This window comes from Panthera pardus, unplaced genomic scaffold (assembly GCF_024362965.1).
Source record: "Panthera pardus isolate Hobbes unplaced genomic scaffold, ASM2436296v1 HiC_scaffold_16, whole genome shotgun sequence".
Classification (NCBI taxonomy): Eukaryota; Metazoa; Chordata; class Mammalia; order Carnivora; family Felidae; genus Panthera; species Panthera pardus.
The window spans coordinates 103,336,326-103,362,618 of NW_026526721.1; the positions used below are offsets into that span (position 1 = coordinate 103,336,326).

Genomic DNA, 26,293 nt, shown 5'->3' on the forward strand with positions numbered 1-26,293 from the left:
TTAAATTGGGGCACCTACTGGCTCAGTCGGTTAAGCACCCAACTTCAGCTCAGGTCATGATTTCACCGTTCCTGAGTTCACACCCTTTATCAGGCTCTCTGCTGTCAGTGCAGAGACCGCTTCAGATCTTCTGTCCCACTCTCTTTCTGCCCCTCCCCATTCCTGCTTTTTTTTCCCTCTCTCAAAAATAAATTTTAAAAACTTTTTAATTAAATTAACAATTGTTTACAGATTAGGAAATTATTTTAGTTCTAAAAAAAAAAAAAAAAACACACCGCTTCAGTATAAAAAGAAATAATGCAAACACATACACACCACATTTATTCTAAAATCAAGCCTTTAGTACTTTAAAGTAAAATAAAACCTAAATCATTTTTGCAAATGGCTATGTTGATGCCACCATAACTTCTATGCAAGCCTTTCATGAGCTAACAGGCAGAAGTGTTAGAGATTCTCTGCAGTGGGACAGAGATTCTGGCAGCAAAGAAGGGGAGTGGATGAGAATGGCTGCTTGCGAGTCAGCATCTGCTCTAACTTCTAAGCCCAATTTTTTTTTAACTGCAGGACTTCCTTAGGTAAATAGATCTACCTACTGAGATTTCCAGCATAGAGTTTCCAAGAACAATACCACATGCCACAGGGACACAACTGTCAGAATCAAATGAGAAACTCCAAGTCCTACTGAGCGACCTGAGAAGACCAGGCAATGTCCATCTAACAATGCTATCCACACTTCACTGTCGAAATTATGAGATTCGTGGAATTTAAACCAGAAGCTGAAAGCATAGGGTTTGGAGACAGATAGCTCCAAATCTGAATCCCACTTTCAAACTCTAGTTTCACCACCCACGAGCTACAAGAGACTGTGGATAAATTACTTAACTTCTCAGTACCTTAATTTCTACATATATAAATGGAGATATATAGTACCTACCTCAAACACTGTTATGATAATTAAAATCAGATAATATATATAAAGTACCTTAAAACACTGCCTGGCATATTAAACATATTCAATAAATGTCAGCCATTATTATTATTATTATTATTACCAATAACGGTGGTTTCTTTATTTATCCTCTGATCCAGAAACTCTACTTCTGGAAATCCACCTACAGTAGATTTCTACAGTAGAAACACCTGCACAAACTACAGTAGAAGCACAAAATTATTATAATTATAAAAATATATAAAAATTATTATTATTATTACAATGTCATTTACAAAGGTGAAAAGTTAGAGGAACCTAAATGTATACCAGGAAGAAAGCTATTGAGTGATTTATCAAACAGCCAACCATTCAGTATAATATTAATCTATTGCTAAGAAACACATTAGGAATATAATAAAGAATTATGGAGGGGTGCCTGGGTGGCTCAGTTGGTTAAGCATCCGACTTCGGCTCAGGTCATGATCTCATGGGTCATGAGTCTGAGCCTGCATCAGGCTCTGTGCTGACAGCTCAGAGCCTGGAGCCTGCTTGGGATTTTGTATCTCCCTCTCTCTCTGTCCCTTTCCCACTCACACTCTGTCTCTGTCTCTCTCAAAAATAAATAAACATTAAAAAATTAAAAAAAAAAAAAAGAAATATGGAGGAAAATGACTTTGTGTTTATAGGCTTATAAAAAGTGGGAAAAAAGCCAAGATTTAAAAACCAAACGTACAACACTATAACAATGTAAAATTATATTTAAAATGCATATAAAAAACGATAAGCAAGTAATACACCAAAATCCTAATAGTGGATGTGACAAGAGAATGGGGTTTTGAGTGACTTTTTTTCTTTTCCATACTATCTATCACATAGTCACATTACTTTTATAATTTTAAAGTTAATTTATTTTTAAATATGTTTAACTTGCTAAGACATATCTACTAAATAGGATTATTCAAATGATAATAAAAGTTAAACCACAAAAATACATTACTGAAGTGGGTAAAGTTCAAAACAGAAATTATGAACAATCAAATACTAGGGGCACCTGGGTGGCTCAGTTGGTTGAGTGTCCAACCTTTAATTTCGGCTCAGGTCATGGTCCCAGGGTTGTGGGATGCATCCCTATGTCAGGCTCCATGCTGGGCACCGGGCATGGAAGCTACTTGAGATTCTCTTTCCCTCTCCCTCTACCCCTCCCCTGTGCACGCTCGCTCTCTCTCTCTCTCTCTAAAATAAAAGTTTTAAAAAATGTTGTTTTAATTTCAAATATTAGCACTCAAAATAAAAATATTACTTTTTTTAGTTTTTGCAAGGATTTTTGTTACTGAGGTACAGTTGACATACAACATTATGTTAGTTTCAGGTATCCAACAAGGGCTCAAAATTTGTCTGTATTGAGAAATGATCACCACAATAAGCCTAGTTAACATCCATTACCACACATGGTTAAAGAATTTTTTTTCTTGTGATGAAAAGTTTTAAGGCTTACTCTCTTAGCAACTTTCAAATATGCAACACAATAGCAATAACTCTAGTCACCATGCTGTACATTACATCGCCATCACTTATTTTTATTTTACAACTAGAATTGTATACCTTTTGACTCTTTTCATCCATTTTGCCCGTGCCTCACTCCTGCCTCTGGCAATCACCAATCTGTTCTCTGTGCCTTTGAGCTTGCTTTTGTGACCAATAATGACTCAAGTATCAAAACTTGTGAATTATTTACTTTTTAAACTAAGCTAGAAAGGATTCAAATTTATTACTCTAATGTCTTCTCATTTACCTGCATCAGAAAGCGGGGTGGGATTTCTGCTACACCACTGGGAACTGACCATAAGTCTGGGTTCCCCATGAATGTATGTTACACATGAAATCTTATCTGTCACATAAGTCACAGTGGAAAGAGTTCCAAACCAGAATTCTTTGAGGAGTGGCATCACTAGAGATACCTTCCACCTGGGAAGGGAGTAAGCAGCCTGCCTTTCTTCTTACTATGGCCAACAATTAAATTTTAAAAGCCACCTTTCTGCTTACAAAAAGCAAGGAGAGGGGGATAGAGGGACTCTAGAGGCAACCAGAGACTAGGAGAAGAACCATCTAAAAATCATTCCACTTCATCACAATGGAGACAGCTTCTTAGCAGACTGGAGGCTAAGAACTTCATTTAATGATTTTCTACTCAACAGTGCTAATAGGAAGTTTATTTTTTAAATAAATTTACTTGACTAAAAAAAATAGTCAATCTAAAAAATAATATTGACTATATCAAAACACAGAAGGTACTCAAAAATGAAAAAAATAATGAATAGGCTTATAGAATGATAGCAGTTGGGGAAATCCTGCTCTAAACACATGGGCTACCTGCCTTTTTTCCAACTGTGCCTGCTTTTTACTTCCTCTGTGTCATTTTATTTTTTCTTCAACCTGTAAAGTCATCTTCTCATCCTCCCTCCTAATCTCTGTCTAATGAAATGCTAGGACATAATCAAATGTCAACTTCTCTTCAAAATTACCCAAGACTCCTCACGCTCCCTTAGTCAGGCCATCACCTCTTATAGGTAGCCCAACTGTACCTTGTAGCTCTGCTATGAAGAAGCTCATCTCTCCAAGTAGATGGAATGTTCCCTGAGGGCAGAGAATGCACTGATTCATCTTTAGGCAACACAGAGAACATAACATTGTTTTCCACATATGTCAGACTATATAGAAAATGTCAGTTTAATTGAACTGAATTTCTAAACAATCTGTTCAGAAGATGCATCGAGGTCAGCAGTCATGATCTTGCATTCACCTACACGGAGGCCCCTTGGCACAAGAGAGAGGCTGACTAAGAAGGAAACTACCCCTGCTTTTTGGCAGAAATGTCAATGTGTCATTTTAAACCAAAGTAATCTGAATTTTCTCTTAAATCATAAGGCATTTGTCCACACTAAATCCACAGGCCTCCTGTACCTCACTAATGTGGGAACTCAACATTTACTAAGAGCAGTTATAATGTCTGAAAAGCAGATCATTCATCGTGCCACTCCTAATTTAATAATTCAGAGCTATATCTTATTTCAGAAAGGATCCAATGAAACTTACATAAATATATATGCCACAACAAGATAAAATGACATATCTGAGAGGAGAAAGAAAAAAATAAAACAAAGGAAAACTGAATGTAGGAAAGATAAGCTGTCCTGGGAGTGAGGTTCATATGCCAAATTAATGTCTTCTATAAGATTCTGCATATTTGTTAGAGGCAGGTCAAAGGTTCATATCTAACATTTCTAGTAGCCAACAAACACAGGGAGAGCCAGTCACATGATTCAATACCCTTAAGATAAAAACAAAAAGCTGTCAGAGAACTGTCTTTCCCTTGGTCCTCATAATGCACAAACAAAGTCCTCAAGGACATATTTGCAGTTGATTTGTTGGAGAACTTTGGACAACCATTCCTCAAAACAACCCTCACAGGCAAACGACAGCACACAAGTCAATAAATGCAAATAATGGAAAAAACAACAATCAGGCCAAGGAAGGGGTCCAGGTACACAGCTCCCTGCAGGTCTAGATTTATTAGAAACAGATTTTATTCTATCTAGACTAACCTAAAATCCAGAGGCTTCATGCATTCGCTTATCTTTAAAATTATAAACAAAACCTGATGCATGTGTCCATTCTTCTTGGGGATATGTCTGTAGTTTTACAACATCCACAAAGCATAACTCAAGAAAAGTTAAGAACCATTGGTCTAAAGAACTAGACTATATATATCCTACAGGCAACCTTCTATAAGCAGTTTCTCCTCCTCACTTCTGAGAAGTGAGGAGCCTGAAGACTACCCCCCCAGAAAAGCATCTCAAGTACAGCTTCTCTGATGTGAAGTGTGGTGCTCTAAGCTTAACCACTGGCCAAGCTGTGTGTCAACTGTATGATACAATGATATACGACCTTTAATACAGTAATGATGGAACACATAACAATCTGTTTTTCCAGAGAGGTTTCAGCCATGAACAGCTGCCTCAAAGGATTGGTGCTATTTCTTCTGCATAATGTAAAAAGTAAAACAAGTCAACAAAAAAAAACAAAAACAAAAACACAAACAAAAACACCTTTTGCCTATAGATAAAAAATGCAGATAAGCACACACACACACACACACACACACACACACACACACAAAATTTTTTCTTGATAAACATTATTTTTTTAATTTTAAAAATAACCTTTCCATATCAGGGGCACCTGGGTGGTTCAGTCAGTTAAGTGTCCAACTCTTGGTTTTGGGTCAGGTCATGATCTCACGGTTCATGAGATCAAGTCCCGCATCTGGCTCTGAGCTGACAGCACAATGGAGCCTGCTTGGAATTCTCTCTCTCCTCTCTTTGCCCCTCCCCCCTTGTGCTCCCCCCAACCCTTAAAATAAACGAGCTTTAAAAAAAATCTATAAAAATAACCTTTCCACATCAGTTGGTATAAGTTGAGCTATTTTTTTACCTTTTCAATGTTTTAATCTTTGTAAATATTTTGTTATACAGAAAAACAATCACTGCCATAGCTTTAGACACACACACACACACACACACACACACACACACACACTCAGAACCAACCATCCACCCACAGTATCATGGTTAGAATGTTTCAAGGGCACAATGGCATCAAGTGAGGAAGCTGGCCTGTATGACCACTGAGACAGGCTCTCTAAGATGTCATCCATGTAGAAGTCATAGCTCTCCAGAGTCTGGTCCTCAGCATAAGTCCAGAGATATATCTTTGTCAAAAATACACAATTGAGTAGACTCCAGAGAACCAACGCATGCTAAGAGGCTGAAGTGTAAATCAGAATACCAACTTACTAATTAATCACAGAGAATATTCCTTTTCACTAATCAGAAAATTTGCCCTGGAAACCTGGACGCTGGTTTCCCAATGCTAATATACCTGAAATCCTGAATTAATAACCAGTTTACCACAAGTTAGAACAAAGAGAGAGTTTGGGGGATACCTAATAAATTATCCATATCTAACATATGCCTTTCTAGTGATCGAAATTGTGGCTTTCATATGAAGACTCTCTCTTCCTAAGATATTGTTGCCCTAACAATGCAGACTTCTTGGTCTCTAAGCTTTCTTTTTCCACATCATTTTCTCCATTCAGTATTTCTCTAGACAGGGTATAATACAACTGATGGAGTTCTACCTTACATGCATTATTATCCCTATTTTTCAGACTGAAAATTCCCAGATAAAGTTGACTAAGCAACTTGTCCATGATCACAGCCAGTATAAGGCAGAGCAGAGATTCAAAGCAAGATCTCAAACCAAAGCCTGTGCTTTTAACTTAAAGTAAATAATGCCTTCAAAGTGTCTTTCCCTGGGCCTCCCACCTCTCAGTCTGATTTAAATGCTTTTCCTCAGTGTTCCCATAATACCCTAAGCATGCTCCAACTGTAATTTTTGGTTACAGATCTATCTCTCTACACTGAAACTTTGTGAGGATAGGAATCATGTCTCATTCACCTTTGTATCCCTAGTGTGCTATCTATCTAGGCAAATATGCAAACTAATTTGTCCAGCAGTTTAATATAAAAATCACCAAAATGAAGGCCTTGAACTTGCCTTACAAAGGTCACATCTTAAGCCCATCAACAAACATCTCATCTAAAAAATGGGATGAAATGTACATATACAAGGTGACTTAGGTCTTTTCTATGAAATTTAAAAAGCAGTATCATCACAGATGGGCCCTCATTTTTTATAGCCCATCTTATTAGTTTGAATTATTAGAAATAAAATTAAAGTCCTCATTTATCTTCTCACATAACATATATAAATAATAGGGAGTTCAGAAAAATCTTCCTCTTTTCTGAAAGGAGACAACTATCATCTATACCAAAATCAAACAGTGGCACCCTCCTCTGGTGAATGTTAAAGGAGCTAAACAACACAAAAGATGACAATTAGATGGGGCTTTTCCTTGAATGAAAAAAAAAGCAAGAGAGAAATCACCTAATATTATTTGTTATTATCACATTCCAACAACTAAATAACTACCTTTTATATCACTTTTCTTATTTTGCCCTAAAACGAAGTCAAAATGAATGAACTGGCTACATACTATAAGAGGTTATAGATAGAATGATTACTCTATTTTTAAGGAGAGTACCTATACATGTAAAATGCTTCTATTTAAATAAAAACATTTATCATGTCCCTTTTCTGGATGATACGTTTACCAGAAGATAGTACTGGAAATTTTTCAACCTGAAATCTGTTTAGGTCTGCGATTTTCAGATTTTAGAATATCAACTTAACAGAAAATTTTAAATACTCATTCACTTGCACGTGCAGGATCAAAACATGCCAATACAGCACACCCAGGCAAGCACAACCCAAAGTTTCACAACACTAATATTACATCCAGAACTTTAAATTAAAAATAAAACTGTGCTTTCTAAGACCAGAAGCAGATTATCAGCTGCCAATTTTAATTTAAAAATATATAATAAATATAAGCTTTATTAAATGATTTACAATGGTCTAGGCATATACAATGAAAACATAGGCATTCTGATCAAACCAAGAAAACAATTCAGTCATTATATTGGCAACATTATCATTCAGGTATGTGTCTTCCCAGGCACACAGCACCTGTTCCCTCAATTAATTTCATATTTTTCACCTATTATGTGACCAAGGGAAATAGAACCCCACACTACACGAGAAGCTACAAAATTACAACCAGTAAGAATCCTTCATTTTGAAAGACAGAACATAGAGCTAGGGTGGATGGAAAATAGCAAAATCTGATCTCAGTTCTACCAAAGAAATTTTCCCACTAAGTTTGTCTTTCCTGGCAAAGTTGGTTTAAGGTAGATGGGTACACTATCTCGGAAAGATTAACAGAGTGTGGTGGGTGAAATGACTTTGTATCAAAGACAGAATGCAAATTAGATAACCAATTGAGCAAAACAAAGGCCAAAACACAAGCAATTCGTGAAACAGAATGACATCCAGACTTCCCCTACAGCTCACCAGAGACCAGAAGGACCAAGAAGAGAGTTGGAGGGAAAGTTGGATGCCAGCACAGAGCACGGGAGGTGGGGTGAGGTGTTAATGAAATAAGGGTGGCGATGGGGACTGGGGGAATATGAGTAAGAAAGTATGCTGCAAAAAAATAAAAAACTACAGCATTGAAACTCTTACAAACTGCCAATTGAGAGAGATGGTGTGGCTGGCCTGGTGCGCTTGAGAGAACGGCGCTGGAGCCACATTTGCCACTCACTTCCCCTGAGCAGATGCCGGAGGACCAGAGCCAACCCTCGCCCGCCCGACCTCCAGGAAATATGAGCCCCGGCGCGCAATCAAGGTGCCGCAGAAATGCGGCAGAGGGACCTGAACCGGCCTCCAACATCATCTCTTGCTCCCAGATGAACACCAAATAACGGAGTTTAGAAGGAGGGAGACGTCTGCGCGCCCACGCTGACCAGGACTCAGGGGCGAGATCTGGGCAGCCGCCGCCTCTGCAGGCATTGCCACCTCTGCAAAGGCCAGAGGCTTCTCGGTCCTGCGCCACGATCCAGCTAAAAGCAGACGACCAGCGAGGCGCTGCTGTCAACTGGCCCGATTGCACTTGCAAAGTTAATGGGAGTTGGGAAGAAGCGCAGAGGTGCCCCTCGGGTTCCTCCTCTAGGAGAATGCAATGGGAAGGAGTCACAGCTTCCTTCATCTTCACTGAGCCCTCACTGACTCGGCTCTGCAGATTTGGTCTCTTTTCCCTAAGAGAATCAAAGATATTTTCTTCCTTCTTTATGCCTAAGCTTGGCCTCAAACCCTAGAACAGGGGCGCTGAGGCCCTGGGCCAAAGTTCCCTGTAGAAACCATAAACTCTCCCCCCCAAAACTAGCACAGTCATTTGCTGGGTTCTGATCCTGGGAAACCTCATAAATTATGAGGCACAAAATAGGTTATGGGTGACCCTCCGTCCCCCAAATTGGCCACCGAATCCCAAGAGGTCTGGAGCCAGCACTATTTTTTAGCAACTTGAGCCACATTTGGATCTAATGTCTTTGTCCAGCCCCGCACCAGGTCATCACCACGCCCCTCGCACCCAGTTCTTACCCTACTACGCACACATCCTGTTTACACACACTCACTCAAACAAAACCCCAGAGAACTCCTACCTCGCCCCCATGTCCGTCAAAGATCCCGAAGATGGACGGGTGCGTCTTGTTGGCTAGGTCCGTAAGAACTTCGAATCGGTCCTCCATGTGGTCTCTCCGGCCCTGGATGGAATACACGGCCACGTTGTGGCTCTTAAACTCCCAGGTCTTGGAAAACTCGGCCTCCAGCACGTCGAGCCCCCCGAGCCGATCATTCTGCATGATCTCCGCCACCTTGCCCTTCACCATCTTCACCGCGTCCCGGCTGGACTTGACGATGGTCTTCACCTCGTCCGTGTGGAAGAAGTAACTCCACAGTGCCAAGCTGATGCACAGCAGGAAGAGCGTCTCGGGTCTCAGCAAGAAGTAGCGCATGATGCGACCCAGCAGAGACAGCAAAGTCATTGTATCCTCTATCATTTATTATCGCTACAGCCCCAACCACCAGCAGCGACGCGCGCCCCGAAGGCTCGCCGGGTCCCGGAGCACTGCGGGGACAGCCCGCGGGGAGGGAGGCGGAGCAGCAGCCGGGGGTGGGGGGAGGAGGCTCGCGGAGCCGGGCAGAAGGCGGACGAGCTGGCTGCTCCCAGCCCGCACGGCGAACAGAGGCAGTTTCCCTTTTGTCTCCCGGCCTCGGCGGCACGGAGGCCCGCGCCTTGCGCACCGGCGCCTGTGCCCGCGGACCGCGCCGCCTCCCTTCCCGCGCCCCTTTGTGAGGCGGCGGCAGAGACGGCAGCGGTGGGAGCAAAGCAGCAGCAGCTGGTGCCCGGGCTGGGCTAAAGGAATCAAGTTAAAGTTGCGCCGGGCGAGTCCACCGCGGTGGGCGGGAGAATTCGGGGGCGCTGGCGCCCGCGCGGCCTCTCCGCGGGTGCCCCCTCGCCGCTCTGAGGAGCGGATCAGCAGCAGGTGAGGCGCGGGGCACGAGAGCCCAGCGGGCAAGGGATGCACGTCCCCTCAGTCGCCGCGACAGGGGAGCGTAGAGCCGGCCGAGCGCTCCGATTCCTTCAGACACCCCGGGGAGCCCCAGAGAATAAAAGTTTTGCGGAAGCCTGGGCAGAGGCGGGGGTACGCTGAGCCGGGCGACGCAGCACAATCCGCGCTGAGCCGCAGGCGGCCGGCGGGCTCTGCCTGCCTCTCCCCAGAACCTCCCTTCTCCGCTCGGCACCACTCGGCTCCGCTCGCGCGCTCCCTCCTCTGGCCCCGACTCGCGCTCGCCCCGCCCCTCGCGCTCTCGCCCCGCCCCGTCCCGCCCCTGGAGCTGGGACTCCAGGCCCGTGGTGCTCGCGCGGAGCTGTCAAAGGCTGAGGAAGCTCCGCCGCGACTGGCGCGCTTGCAGCTCCGGGCGGTTCAGGCGAACCGAGGGGGAGAAGAGGGGCGCGTCCACTGCCCAACTCGAGTAGCTGTTCTTTCCGCCCTCCTGTGCGGGCTCCCAGGACAAAATAATACTGATTCGGGTAGTCTGAACGTTGGTTTTCTCGGGAGCTACTGTCACCGGCTGGAAAGCAGAGTGCCGCACGTGAGCGTTCCCCCCTCCGGCAGGCAGCACGGTAGTGTGGTCCCCGCCTCGCCAGGCATAAGGCAAGCGAGAAGGGACGCACTTCTCCAGGCTCGCAAAGCGGGGCGGAGAGGATCCGACCATTGGGTTCTGTGACAGAGGCCTGCCCGGATCTCACGAGAGGCAGAGAGCGAGCCTGAGGCCTACAAGCCTCCTCAAGATGGGAAAAGACCCTCCCGAGAACAGCGGGATGTGAGGACTCGGAGACACATGGAAGTGCGCTCTGAGGGTAACCTCGGGAGGGGCGAGGATGGGCTGGCGTCCCTGAGGACTGCGGCCGCCCCTGAAGCAGAGCACGTAACCGCGAAGGCCTTCCGTGGTCGCAACCCTTCCGCTGAGAGACACGAAGCCTACTAGTGGAGCCCCGGGGCGCTTCTGACCCCGCCGCGGGGCGAGGGCTGTGACTCGGCTGTTGGGAGTTTCAGGATCCCTTTGAAGCTCCAAACTTGAGACTTCCTACCACCTCCTCAACTATCGCGGGAGAAAGTGAAGTTAGGGCGGGAGTCTTTCGATAAGCAGAAGTGAAGGGTCGCACGGGCTTCCAGAAGCCGTCAAGGATAACTTTTTGAAATATGGGCAAGTGTCGATAGCTTTGAAGATTTGCGGGGGGAGGAATCTATGTACAAATACAGCTTAAAACACAGAAAGAAGTGAGCTTTAAAGGAAAATATTCACTCTCACTACCCCTGTCCAGGAAGAAAAGTGCTGATCTGCAGCTTCCAGTCCGCTAAACCGGAGAGTAGAGGCTGCCTGATCCAAGCCCAGCCAGTGTTGGTCTCCCCAAGCATTCCTACCTTGGTACGATCTCAACTACGGTTTTTAAAAAACAAAAAATAAAAAGGAAAAAAATACTGAGAGGAAATACACCAAATTTTTCATTGTGGTTAACTACAGTAGTAGGTTATATGTGATTTTCATGTTCTGCTTTGGACTTTTGTCTGCTTTCTACAACTTTTCCAAAATATTTACAAAAGTATAGATTGCCATCATAACCAGAAAAAAAAAAAACTTTGACATTTAAATGGCATATACAATATATTGTCAATTATATAAACATGCATAGAAAAGGAAGGAAATATGAAGAACTGTTAACTATGTTATTCTTGACAACTAAGATATGGTCCCCTGTTCTGCTTTGAGCTTTTTTGATATATTCCACCTGATAAACAATTTTGAAATAAATTAAGTCACTGTGTTCAAAAGTCATAAGTCATGAGGTTCCAAAATGAGATCATGAATTCAAAAGTCTTTAGGAACTATAAAGCAAAAGTAATACATTAGTGTTGTCATGAAGACATGAGTTTACAATATTTCTTACTGTAAATTAGCAAATGAGTTTTGGGTGCATTATCAGTTTCTCAGTACATGAATCTTTCTCTAATAGCAAAGGCAACTTCCAGATAAACTGATCAAGATTCTGGAACTACAAGTCGAACTAGTCCCTGGAGCAGAAGTAAAATTCCAAACCTACGGTCCCATCCAGCCTGTCCACAAAATTACTATATTGATGATAGCAGCAGATACTCATGAGAGGTATGACTTGTGTTTCCTCCATACCTAAATAAAAAAGAGAAAGGACCATTCTGGTTTCTCTGGAGATTAAATAGCAAAAGGAGGGCTTGATTTGATTAATAAATCTAGATATCCTATGGATTTTGTAGTGATATGCTTTGACATTTATATCTAAGTAGTTCATTTTTGCGAAAAATCAATAAAATGGTTTTTCAAGCAGACCCTATAGGCATTTTCTTTTTTCTATTAAGCAATTCATATTGTTTACATAATAACTTTTAAAGGCCTAAAAAGGCATTTTGTTATAGTTGACTATGAATTTTAATATATTTGAGAAAAAGGCTTTCCTCTAGTGACTAACTTTTACATATTCTTTGAAACTATAAAGATTTTTCACATATACCAATTTATTCCATTCTCATAATAATCCTATGAGGCAGATAAAGGAGCTATTATATGTTTATAAATAGAAGGCAAATGAGGTACAAAGATGTTAAGGAATACCACAATTCATTGTAGGAAGTTGGAAAATCAAACTCAGTTCTTCTGACCACCAATTCAATACTCTAACATCCATTGATTGTCCAGTGATACTGCAATGATTAGTCTAATTTTTATGCTTCTCTAGTAACATTTCAGTGGTTCTTTGTTAGAGAGATCTCAAAAAGAATACACAGGTTCTTATTCCACGATTCTGACTTTAACCTTTGATTTCAGCCTTGTCGGCACTGCACTGTAAGTATTCACCTCATTCACTAAGAATATGTGCTGGGCAGAGTACAAGTACAAGTCAACTGCCCTTCATCTCTATGTAAAAGTCTGAAAGATTTATTGCTAAGGTAAAATATCTGAAGAAAAGAGTACCATAGAATATGCCTTATGAAAATAATTTGCCATTACGCTCCCTATATGCTTTTTTTTAGTTTTGCTTGGTTTTAAGCCTTTTATAAAAAGAGTTATCTTACTGTGTGTTGTCCTCTGGTCATTTAATCTCTAAATGATTAACCATGATCATGAACTATTAACCCATATTTAATGTTCAGTGCTTCTTATAAAACTTTCTTAGATGCAAAATTTAATCTTCAGTTTTAAATGCACTTTAAGAAGAAATAAATCTGTTTTAGTAGTATAACTAAGAAAAAAAATTCATCCTTTTAAGTAAGCACAATATATCAATCTGGACTTGTAATTTTAATATCTCAATTGTTATGTCTTTTTTTTTTTTTAATTTTTTTTTTAACGTTTATTTATTTTTGAGACAGAGAGAGATAGAGCATGAACGGGGGAGGGTCAGAAAGAGAGGGAGACACAGAATCTGAAACAGGCTCCAGGCTCTGAGCTGTCAGCACAGAGCCCGACGCGGGGCTCGAACCCACGAACTGTGAGATCGTGACCTGAGCTGAAGTCGGAGGCTTAGCCGACTGAGCCACCCAGGCGCCCCTCAATTGTTATGTCAAATGGAGAACTAATCTGACAGACACCAATCATGTTAGGGTGTAATACGATTTTATTTCACTGGACTCCAAAAACACAAGGTCCTTTTCTATAACCCAAGTTTTTATATTCATTACAGGGATATATGAAGGATACTTATTTTCTGGGGCACCTGAGTAGCTCAGTTGTTGAGTGTCTGACTTCAGTTCAGGTCATAATCTCACAGTTCGTGTGTTCAAGCCCCGCATGGGCTCTGTGCTAATAGCTCAGAGCCTGGAGCCGGCTTTGGATTCTGTGTTTCCCTCTCTCTCTCTCTGCCCCTCCCCTACTCATGCTTTGTGTCTCTCTCTCAAAAATAAACACTGAAAAATTTTTTTAAAAAGATACCAGTTTTCTGAATAAGATGTTTCTATCATTACATCAAGTCTGTGCACATAAACCATAATACTCCTAAGAATCCTTCATCTGATTGTCCTAGGCTTCTCTACAATAATCTTCAAACAAGCTTCCTAAATTATAAAGTTAATCTGAAGCATTACCTAAAATTGTTATCCTAATTAACCCACATCAACATTCTAGCTAATTTATAATATGAAACATTATGAATAGTTGGATAATCTTGCCTAAAACCCCTAAATAACTTCTCAGCACTCTTAGAATAAAGGCACAAGTCAGGGTGCCTGGGTGGCTCAATCAGTTTGGCATCCAACTCTTAGTTTTGGCTTGAGTCATGATCTCCTATTTCATGAAATGGAGCCACACACCAGGCTCTGTGTTGACAGCTCAGAATCTGCTTGGGATTCCCTCTCGTTCCAACCCTCCCCTGCTTGCTTTCTCTATCTCTCTAAAAGAAGGAAAGGAAAGAAAGAAAGAGAGAGAGAGAGAGAAAGAAAGAAAGAAAGAAAGAAAGAAAGAAAGAAAGAAAGAAAGAAAGAAAGAAAGAAAGAAAAAACAACCCACAAATCTTAGCTATGGCCTTCCTGTCCTTCTCGGTCTATGCCATGGCACCTACTCCCTCAGCCCATCCACTTCAGCCCCATTTGACTTCTTTCAGTTCCTGTAAAGTGTCAAGCTCCCTTTTGACTCAGGAACCTTTGTTCAAGCAGTTCCATTTAGCTGGAATGCTCACCTTTCCCAAACCTGTTCTTCCAACCACACTTCCTGGTTAACTATAATCCCTCAAATCTCAGTTCATGTATCATTCTCTCAAGAGCCCTTTCTGACTCAACAGTCCAAGTGTGGTCCCTCTTGCTCTCTCTCATGGCAACCTGTACTTTTACTTCAGAGTGTTCATCAAAGTTGTACATATATATTTTGTGGGGTTTTTTTTAAGTTCATGTCTGCTCCCCACCCCCAGCCCCCACTCTCACTATAGTTTATATGTTCCTTTTTATTTTACTCTCCAGTATAACCCCAACACCTAACATAATGCCTGGCACATAGTTAGCATACTATAAATATTTGTTCATGAATGAATGAAGGTAATTACTCTAAAATAATTATTTCAGCCCCACTCAAATTCTCTCTACTATTGCTGGTAATAAGTGAAACTAATCAATGTGCCTCTGAATCCTGGGTAGCAATAGAAAAGTCAAAGAATAACTCACCCATGGATAGTTGAAAATTGATTTTACTAACAGACAAAACGTTAAAGGCCATTCAGTTTTTTTACTTCTTTTTTTTTTTTTTACATTGTTGCTCATCTTAAGATCATATTTTCATTTATAGACACAGGGAAATTCTTTGCGAGAACAAACATTTTTACAAAATGAGTGTCCTTTGTCCATTTTTCTACTAGGGTATTTATCTTTTTTCTTTTGAAGTGTCAAAATTTTTCATATTTTAAGGCTGTTATCCAAGCTGTAAATATTTTTCCCGTCTTACCTTTTACTTTTCCATTGTTTATGATGCTTTGAAATATAAGGATTGGGGGGGGGGGGGCGCCTGGGTGGCTCGGTCGGTTGAGCGTCTGACTTTGGCTCAGGTCACCATCTCACTGCTTGTGAGTTCAAGCCCCACGTGGGGCTCTGATGCTGACAGCTCAGAGCCTGAAGACTGCTTTGGATTCTGTGTCTCCCTCTATCTCTGCCCCTAACCCACTTGCATTCTGTCTCTGCCTCTCTCAAAAATAAATAAGCATTAAAAAATTAAAAAAAAAAAAGAAAAGAAATATAAGGATTTTTTTTAAGGTGATTCATCTATTTTGGGAGAGAAAGAGCACAAGTGAGGAGGAACAGAGAGAAGGAGAGAGAGAGAATCCCAAGTAGGCTCTGCACTGTCAGCACAGAGCCCAATTCAGGGCTCTAACAAGAACAGTGAGATCATGACCTGAGCTGAAATCAAGAGTCCAATGCTCAACTGACTGAGCCACCCAGGGGCCCCAAGGGGCTTCATTTCTGGTTTTATGGTTTATATTTTATTTTTATAAAATTAATTCTACTTTTTTCTTTATAATTTGTATCTTTTATATTATGCTTAGAGTGGGCAAGTAAGCTTTTTATTCCTCCATGGACACCAGAATCTGCAATGCACTCAGGGTACATTTCTCCAGCTGTTTCTCCCACCATTCCCAATACAGTGCAGAGTATAACTCATTCATTTAGTCATTCATCTATTTATAAGTTTATCATTTATTCAGCAACTATTATGTATTAGGCACTGTACTAGGAACCAGGCAAAACTGACATGTTTCCTATCTTCATAGAGCTTATAGTGAGAAGGACAGTTCTTTAACATATAATCACTCATAAATATACTACAAATTGACAAATGTCCTTAACAAAAACATAAGCACGTGGTATATATTTCCTGTGGTGAACATGCTGATTGTAAAGTCAGGCAAAGGGGCTGGCAGCCCTTCTGTAATTGAATAAATTGCCATTCTTGGATTGGCGCTCTCACAACTACTACTCCCACCACTCTGATCTCTTGTCATTTCCACTCCAAAACCACAAGCCCATCTCGTCCACTCAAAACACACTATGTGGCTAGACATGTTTAACCTGTTTGTACCTCCATTTTCTCACCAGCAAAATAATTATCATACCTATTCCATAGGTCATTTTAACCATTACAGAAGCTAATATACATGAAGTGCTTAGAACATTACCTGGTACATAGTAAGCGCCCAATAGAAGCGAATAATTATTAATCGAAGGGAGTGAATAGAGACAGTAAGTTTATAGGCAACTCATAAATACAGACCACAAATACATCTGCCACAAGACATTGTGGGGACTTTTAGGAGAAAGAAATCATATCTGACTGGAGGGATCAGGAAGGCTTCATGAAGAAGGGGATAGGAGGATTTGGACATGTAGGAAAAGTGGGGTTGGATACAGGGGATAAACTTCCAAAAAGACAAAATGGCACTATTCTGTTTGCTCACAGTGTTTCAAAAAGAGGAAAGCTTAGAGGAGTAGCAGGAGATAAATCAGGATTCATCACTTCACATGTATTTTGGAGAGCTTTGAATAATAAGTTTATATTATTTCATTAGTTATATATACGGAGAGGCTGGAAGTTTTTGAAAGAACAACAAAATCAGAAATATAGTTACTATAATGTGACTATATCCACTCAGATCCATCATCAGAGTAGGAAAATATGCTTCAAGCCTTATACCTTGTATTTGTACACCCGTGTTCATAGCAACACTATTCATGATAGCCAAGAAGTGGAAGCAACCAAAATGTCCATTGAGAAATGAATGGACAAATAAAATATGGTATGTACATGCAATGAAGTATTCAGCTTTAAAAAGGAAGAAAATCCTGTCACATGCTACAATGTGGATGAACTTTGAGGACATTATGCTAAATGAAATAAGTCAGTCACAGAAACACAAATACTTTATGATTCTACTTATATGAGGTATCTAGAATAATCAAATTCATAGGAACATAAAGTAGGGGTTGTTGGGTGGGATTAGTGGGGAGCTGTTTTTTTAGTGGGTATGGAGTTTCACTTTTGCAAGATGAGAAAGTTTTGGAGATTTTTTTAAGCTTATTCATTTTGAGAGAGAGCACACAGGGGAGGGGCAGAGAGAGAGAATCCCAAGCAGGCTCTACACTGTCAGCACAGAGCCAGATGCAGGGCTGAAACTCACAAACCGTGAGATCATGACTGGAGCTGAAGTCAAGAGCCAAATGCCTAACTGACTGAGTCACCTAGGTGTCCCAAAAGTTTTGGAGATTTTTTTGCACAATGATGTAACATACTTAACTTCCTGAACTGTACACTTAAAATGGTTAAGATGGTAGGTGGTAGGGGTGCCTGGGTGATTCAGTCAGTTAAGCATCCAACTGTTTGTTTGTTCGTTTGTTTGTTTGTTTGTTTTATTGTCCCAATTTACACTTCAATGTTGTTTTAATTGTCCAATTCACACTTTAATGGTGGTTGTTTTGTTTTTTTTTTTTTAATTTATATCCAAGTTAGTTAGCATATAGTGCAACAATGGTTTCAGGAGTAGATTCCTTAGTGCCCCTTACCCATTTAGCCCATCCCCCCTCCCACAACCCCTCCAGTAACACTCTGTTCTCCATATTTAAATGTCTCTTATGTTTTGTCCCCCTCCCTGTTTTTGTATTATTTTTGCTTCCCTTCCCTTATGTTCATCTGTTCTGTGTCTTAAAGTCCTCATATGAGTGAAGTCATATGATATTTGTCTTTCTCTGACTGACTAATTTCATTTAGCACATTCTCTAGTTCCATCCACGTAGTTGCAAATGGCAAGATTTCATTCTTTTTGATTGCTGAGTAACACTCGATTGTATATATATACCACATCTTTATCTATTCATCCATCGATGAACATTTGGACTCTTTCCATAATTTGGCTATTATTGATAGTGCTGCTATAAACATTGGGGTGCATGTGCCCCTTCAAAACAGCATACCTATATCCCTTGTATAAATACCTAGTAGTGCAATTTCTGTTTAAATGATCTGTCCATTGCTGTGAGAGGGGTGTTGAAGTCCCCTACTATTATGGTATTCTTATCAATGAGTTTCTTTATGTTTGTGATTAATTAATTTATATATTTGGGTGGTTTCACGTTTGGAGCATGAATGTTTACAATTGTTAGGTCTTCTTGGTGGTAGACCCCTTAATTATAATATAATGCCCTTCTTCATCTCTTGTTACAGTCTTTATTTTAAAGTCTAGGGGCGCCTGGGTGGCTCAGTCGGTTAAGCGGCCAACTTCAGCTCGGGTCATGATCTCGCGATCCGTGAGTTCAAGCCCCGCGTCGGGCTCTGTGCTGACAGCTCAGAGCCTGGAGCCTGTTTCAGATTCTGTGTCTCCCTCTCTCTGACCCACCCCCGTTTGTGCTCTGTCTCTCTCTGTCTCAAAAATAAATAAACGTTAAAAAAAGATTAAAAAAAAATAAAGTCTAGATTGTCTGATATAAGTATGGCTACTCTGGCTTTCTTTTGTCGACAATTAGCATGATACATGGTTCTCCATCTCCTTCCTTTCAATGTGAAGGTGTCTTTAGGTCTAAAGTGGGTCTCTTTTAAACAGTATATAGATGGATCTTGTTTTCTTATCCATTCTGTTACCCTGTGTCTTTTGATTGGAGCATTTAGTTCATTGACATTTAAAGTGAGTACTGAAAGATATGAATTTATTGCCATTATGATGCTTGTAGAGTTGGAGTTTCTTATGGAGTTATCTGGTCCTTTCTAGTCTTTGTTGCTTTTGGTATTTATTTATTTATTTATTTAGTCATCTTTTCTCCCCTCAGAGAGTCCCCCTTAAAATTTTTTGCAGGACTGGTTTAGTGGTCACAAACTCCTTTAATTTTTGTTTGTTGGGAAACTTTTAATCTGTCCTTCTAATTTTGAATGACAGCCTTGCTGGATAAAGAATTCTTTGGCTGCATATTTTTCCAGTTCAGCACATTGAATATATCCTGCCACTCCTTTCTGGCCTGCCAAGTTTCTGTGGATAGGTCTGCTGCAAACCTGATCTGTCTTGCCTTGTAGGTTAAGGACTTTTTTCCCCTTGCTGCTTTCATGATTCTTTCCTTGCCTGAGTATTTTGCGAATTTGACTATGATGTGCCTTGTTGATGGTCATTTTTTTTTAATCTAATGGGAGTCCTCTGTGCTTCCTGGATTTTGATGTCTGTGTCTTTCCCCAGGTTAGGAAAGTTTTCCACTATGATTTGCTCACGTAACCCTTTTACCCCTTTTTCTCTCTCTTCATCTTCTGGGACCCCTATGATTCTGATGTTGTTCCTTTTTAATGAGTCACTGATTTCTCTAATTCTTAAATTGTGCTCTTTTGCCTTGTCTCCCTCTTTTTTTCTGTTTCATTATTCTCCATAAGTTTGTCCTCTATATCACTGATTCTCTGCTCTATCTCATCCATGGCAGCCATTCGAGATTGCAGCTCAGTTATAGCATTTTTTATTTCATCCTGACTAACTTTTACTTCCTTTATATCTGCAGAAAGGGATTCTAATCTATTTTCTACTCCAGCTAGTATTCTTTTTACTGTGATTCTAAATTCTGGTTCAGACATCTTGCTTGTATCTGTGTTGGTTAAGTCCCTAGCTGTCGTTTCTTCCTGCTCTTTCTTTTGGGGTGAATTCCTTCGTATCATCATTTTGAATGGAGAAAAGGAACTAATGATGTAAAAAAATTAAAATTTAAAAAATCAAAATTTAAAAATTTAAAACAACAACACACACACACAAAAAGCAAATAAATGATGCTAGATCCTAGGTGTGTTTTGGTCTGGGTGTTGAAAGGGGCTTGACAGATTAGAGAAAAAGGGGAAAGAAAAAAAAAAAGGAAATCATTTGAAAATTTGAAAAAAATGAATACACTGAGATAGAATAAAATAAAATGATGGAAATAAAGTTGAATTTGAAAAAATTTACACAAAAGTAAAAAATGTGGTAGAAAAAAATAAAGAAAAATATTTTTAATAAAAATTGAAAATTAAAATAAATTTTTTCTCTTTCTGTATTCAAGAAAATGAAAAGAAAAAGGGGAGAAAAAAAGGAAAATTGAATACATGGACCAGCAAACAGACTGAAATACGATTGAAATTACTTTGTTTTCCCCTAGAAATCAAACTATGAAGCGCTTTATAGTCCATAAACTAAGCAGGCAGAGAGATTTGTGTTCCTGAAGAGCAAGGTTGGCCCAGTTGGGCCGGACTTAGTGTAACAGCTCCATTTTCCACTAGATGGCGCTGCTTAGCTTACTGGGGTGGATTGTTGTGGTGCTTGTAGGTGTGTATGCGCAAGTGCGGGAGTGGTGAAAATGGCGTCACCTAGCTACCCAGTCTCTAGCATCAGAACTCTTCTCCCAGATCAGCAATTGCGCGCCTGTCCTTTGTCTTCAGCTTCCGTCCACACCCCGCTTTTACACTGTCCATGACCAAGCCCCAGGCAGCACCTCCCTCCTGAGTTTTATCTCAGATGTGGCTGTTTTTCCTGACCCCTCACTTCTGAGGGACTACGGCTTTGACCCGTTCTGCCCCTGCAGGAGGGTCTCACTGAGCAATGGCCAGGTGCTGGCCTCACCTAGGAATGTTCTCGGGACCATGCTTCTGCAGATGCCCAGAGACTGCAGCTAGGTGCCAGCCTGCCCCAGAAAGGGACATGATCATGTAGCAGCAGCATTTCAGGGATTATGGAAAATCACAACATACATCTGTCATCAGGCTTCCCCTTTAACGAACTTGTTCCAGCACCAATGAATGTGGTTGTTCTCCCGGGTCCACTGGGGCCTTTGTCATGGGGGACCCACACAGTCTTTACCAGATGTCCTCCCAGTGGGGGGAACGACCTCTCCCCATCTGGCCCCAGTGAAGTCCCCCTGGACTTCACTCTGCATCTAGGGATTCACTCTTCTCACCAGAGCACTGCCAGGTATCAAGCTGTGGAGTTTCAGACTCTGCACTCCCCCTGTTTATAGAGTCTTAATGGAATCTAAACCCTCTCCTTTCTCCTTTCTCCCTTTTTAGTTTAGTCCCTGAGGCTGTTTCCACTTTTCTCTTTCACTCTCTCTTTTCACTTTCTCTCCAGCTGTTTTTTGGGGGGTGCTTTTCCTGAACTCTCCCCTTTTCTCTCCCCCAGTTCACATCTCCACGCCGTGTACCTGCTGAGTTCTGTGGCTCAGGTTGTGCAGATTGTTTTGTTAATCCTCAAACTAGTTTTCTAGGTGTGCAGGATGGTTTAGTGTTGATCTGGCTGTATTTCATGGACGCGAGACAAAAAAACTTGCATGCTATTCCGCCATCCTGGCTCCTCCCCAAGCATCCAACTCTTGATCTTGGCTCATGTCATGATCTCATGGTTTGTGAGTTTGAGCCCACATTGGGCTCTGCCTGCTTGGGATTCTCTGTCCCTCTCTCCCTGCCCCTACCCCACTCACATTCTTTAAAAAAAATGGTTGGGTTGCCTGCAATTAAGCGGCCAAATTCAGCTCAGGTCATGCTCTCACAGTTTGTGAGTTCAAGCCCTACACCAGGCTTTATGCTGACAGCTCAGAGCCTGGAGCCTGCTTTGGATTCTGTGTCCCCCTCTGTTTCTGTCCATCCCCCACTTGTGCTCCATCTCGATCTCTCTCTCAAAAAAAAAAAAAAAAAAAAATTAAAAAAATTTTTTTAATGGTTAAGATGGTAAATTTATGTTATGTGTTTTTTGCCCACAATAATAATAGAATAATCTTAGACCTTGATGCTGGCAACTTTAGTATTTACCACCAGTAAACTGATTTTAAGTCCTTTTGGAAAGAAGACTTAGCCTGGTTATAACATTTATTTATGTGCTAACAGTGTCAGGTCTATCTTTTATGCAAATTCTTCCTTTAAGCAGGCTGATCACATTTGGACTTAGTGCCTCCACAGATACAACCCTCTGGACATCAAGCTCAAACCAATGCAACTTTAGTCTCACAATATCTAGAAGCACATTAAGAAACAGTAAGTCTTAAATACTGTGCATTTAAGACAGATATTGAAATCATGGTTATACTTTTAGGAAGAGAAAGTTGTGAGTGGACATAGAGCATAAAATATCACTCCATTGTGATTGTAGACACTTATTATTCAATGAAAATATCTTTCAAAAATAATCCATGCTTGCTGAATGAGATTTAGTCAGAAGTTGAAGAGGAGGTTTGATTGATGTCATTATATGTCTGAATTTCATTTTGAAATATCTATAACCTTACAACAGAAATAGCCTGTGATTTTAGAGCTTAAAAGGGGAGTCCTTTTTTATTTGGGATTCATCCCAAAGATTAAGTTACTGAACATTAAAGACTCATTCCCACAGGTAACTCTCATTAGGTATAAGGGGAGAAGAGGAGAGAAAAGAGTATACAGGAGAATTAGGAAGAGGCATGAAGTATATTTTGACAAAGTATATTTTCAAAGCTTCCTTTAAAAAAAAATAAACAGGGGTGCCTGGGTGGTTCAGTCGGTTAAGTGTCTGACTTCAGCTCAGGTCATGATCTCATGGCCCATGAGTTCGAGCCCCGCTTCAGGCTCTGTGCTGACAGCTCAGAGCCTGGAGCCTGCTTAGGATGCTGTGTCTCCCTCTCTCTCTGCCCTTCCCCACTTGTACTCTGTGTGTGTGTGTGTGTGTGTGTGTGTCTCTCTCTCAAAAATAAATAAAGATTTTTTAAAAAATTTTAATAAAGAATTACAAACATAATGTTGAGTTTAAAATAAATCAGTTCTTGGAGCACCTGGGTGGCTCAGTCAGTTGAGCATCTGACTTTTGGTTTTGGCTCAGGTCATGATCTCACAGTTCATTTGTTCAAGCCCCACATCAGCCTCTGTGCTGACAGCTCAGAGGCTGCTTGAGATTCTCTCTCTCTCTCTCTCTCTCCCTCCCTCCCCCACTCATGCTTTTTCTCTCAAAATAAGTAAACATTTGGAAAAAATAAAATAAATTCATTCTTTTTTATTAATTTTTAATTTTTTATGTTTTGTCCTTAAATAGTTGGGAGAAAAAAAAAGAAGTAAGTTATTTCCCTCTTCCTCTCTGAGGAGGAACCTCCAGACCTTTAGCTCTAGACGCCTGGGTTCCCTTAACCCAGGAGGGCACAAGCATTTTATTCACTGGTATTGAGGTTGTTCAGCAGCCCACTCACATTGGTTTGGAAGGTCTAAAACTGTGGTTGGGACAGAGTTTTTAAAGAAGAGGAGCACCAAAGGGTAGGGCCATAGCACCCTGGGGATGCTGAGTGACCTTATAGAACTGGTGCTCAGTCCAGAGTCAGAGATCCAAGCTTGGGACAGGAAAAATGGATGCCACCATCCATCAAATGGATGCTGCCTCAAGATGCAGCCAAGAGCAAGCTGACCTGGGCACAGAGCCAGGTAAGCAAAACCTGCTTCAGATGGGCAAGGCCGCTGGATGGGCTTGAAGAGAGGTTTCTTTTCCAGTCACAATTGCCTAAGACCCGGGTCGATGGGACTGTTTTAAAGCTGCTGTAATCCCCAAGCACTTACTTTCAGAGACCTCACCTTATCTCATATGAACTATATCGAAATGCACCTATGTCCCACATTTAGTAAAATTTCTTTGGCAGAAAAAGCTTTCTGAGTTTCTGTAAGTTTGCTTCTGAGATTATTTTTCTATGCCTAAGTTATTTAATTATGTTTGGCTCTAATTTTTGAGGAAGATATTATGTATATTCTCAAAAAATTTTAACCACTTTCAAATGTGATGGTGTTTTTTATACTAAATTTAATTATTAATAAATATGATGCAATAATAGAACATTTTATAAAAATTTAACTAAGCATGCATTCATTTTTATTTGGCTTGCATTTTTTTAATGAGTTAACTTTTTAAATCTTCAGATCTTAAATATTATCATAAACTCTTGAAAAGCTCATGGGTCCTAGCACTCCGACTCTAAGGTCTCATGGATAAAATATCCCTGGATGTGTCCTAAGAAAAGGGAAGGCGCTAGAAGGATGACCAATAATATTTGGAAATATATTACCAACCTTGTTGAGTAGGAAGCTCAAACCAGGTTTAATTTAGGAGATTAAAGAAATGCATTTCTTATCTTATCATGGAAATATTCATGACTGAGACAGACACTGAAGGCAGTTAATGGAGTGGGTACAGGCTTCAAAAGTTTGAGAAGCCCTGAGAAGATATGAATAGTCACTTTTCCAAAGAAGACATCCAGGTAGCTAACAAACACATGAAAAGATACTCAACATCACTCACCATCAGGGAAATACAAATCAAAACCATGGTGAGATACCACCTCATACCTGTCAGAATGGCTAAAATTAACAACACAAGAAACAACAGGTGTTGGGGAGGATGAGAGACAGGGGAACCCTCTTGCCCTTTGGTGGGAATGCAAACTGTCACAGTCACTCTGAAGAACGATATTGAAGTTCCTCAAAAGTTAAAAATACAACTACCCTACAATCCAGCAATTGCATTATAAGGTATATGCCCAAAGGATACAAAAATACAGATTTGAAGGGGTACATGCACCACAATGTTTATAGCAGCATTATCAACAATAGTGAAGCTATGGAAAGAGCCCAAATGTCCGACTGATGAATGGATAAAGAAGATGTTGTGTATATATATATATATATATATATATATATATATATATATATGTACACACACACACACACACACACACACACACACACACACACACTGGAATACTACTCAGCTATCAAAAATGAAATCTTGCCATTTGCAATGACTTGGATGGAGCTAGAGTATATTATGCTAAGCGAAATAAGTCAGAGAAAGACAAATATCACATGATTTCAGTCATATGTGGAATTTAAGAAACAAAATAGATGAACATATGGGAGAGGGAGAGAAAGAGAGAGGGAAACAAACCATGGGAGACTCTTAAAGATAGAGAACAAACTGAAGGTTTGGTGGAGGAAGGTAGGGGGATGGGCTCGATTGGTGATGGGTATTAAGGAGGGCACTTGTTATGATGAGCACTGAGTGTTGTATGTAATTGATGAAACATTGAATTCTACTCCTGAAACCGGTATTGCACTGTATGCTAACTAGAATTTAATAAAAATTTGGAAAACAAAATTTTTTTTTTCTTTTTTTTATTTAAAAAAAATTTTTTTTAACGTTTATTTATTTTTGAGACAGAGAGAGACAGACCATGAATGGGGGAGGGTCAGAGAGAGGGAGACACAGAATCTGAAACAGGCTCCGGGCTCTGAGCTGTCAGCACAGGGGCCCGATGTGGGGCTCGAACTCACGGACCGCGAGATCGTGACCTGAGCCGAAGTCGGCGTTCAACCGACTGAGCCACCCAGGCACCCCACAAATTTTTTTCTTTAAAATGTTTTAAAAAAATCAAAGTTTGAGAAGCATGATCTACTCAGTTCTTGTTCCAAGGGTCTTTAGCACCAAACAAAGGTGCTTATCTAAAGGTGCTAATTAAGAAGGAAGGCTAAGGTGTCTGGCAGGCTCATTTGGAAGAGCATGCAACTCTGGATCATGGGATCATGAGTTCACGCCCCATGTTAGGTGTAGAAATTACTAAATAAATAAATAGGCAGGATATATAGGATAGCTGATGTGGAGTGCCCATACACCAAATGTAGACTACTAGTTTCCAAACTTTTTAGAATAATTGCACAAATTTTGAAGCGACTCATCTCCAAAAGTAAATATTTTTAAGGGTAGTATGCCTCTTGATTTCAGTGATTTTC

General features: G+C 40.7%; 1 protein-coding gene across 1 annotated transcript in view; it reads right to left on the bottom strand.

Annotated features, from left to right (window-relative positions):
• The window catches only part of PPM1L (protein phosphatase, Mg2+/Mn2+ dependent 1L), a 289,314-nt gene extending 279,067 nt beyond the window's left edge, over window positions 1-10,247 (bottom strand). The window contains exon 1 of the mRNA XM_019440469.2: window positions 9,112-10,247. Within this exon, the coding sequence (XP_019296014.1) occupies window positions 9,112-9,510 (399 nt within the window). The 5' untranslated portion in view covers window positions 9,511-10,247. The remainder of the gene's footprint in view (window positions 1-9,111) is intronic.
• Between the last annotated feature and the right edge of the window lie 16,046 nt (window positions 10,248-26,293).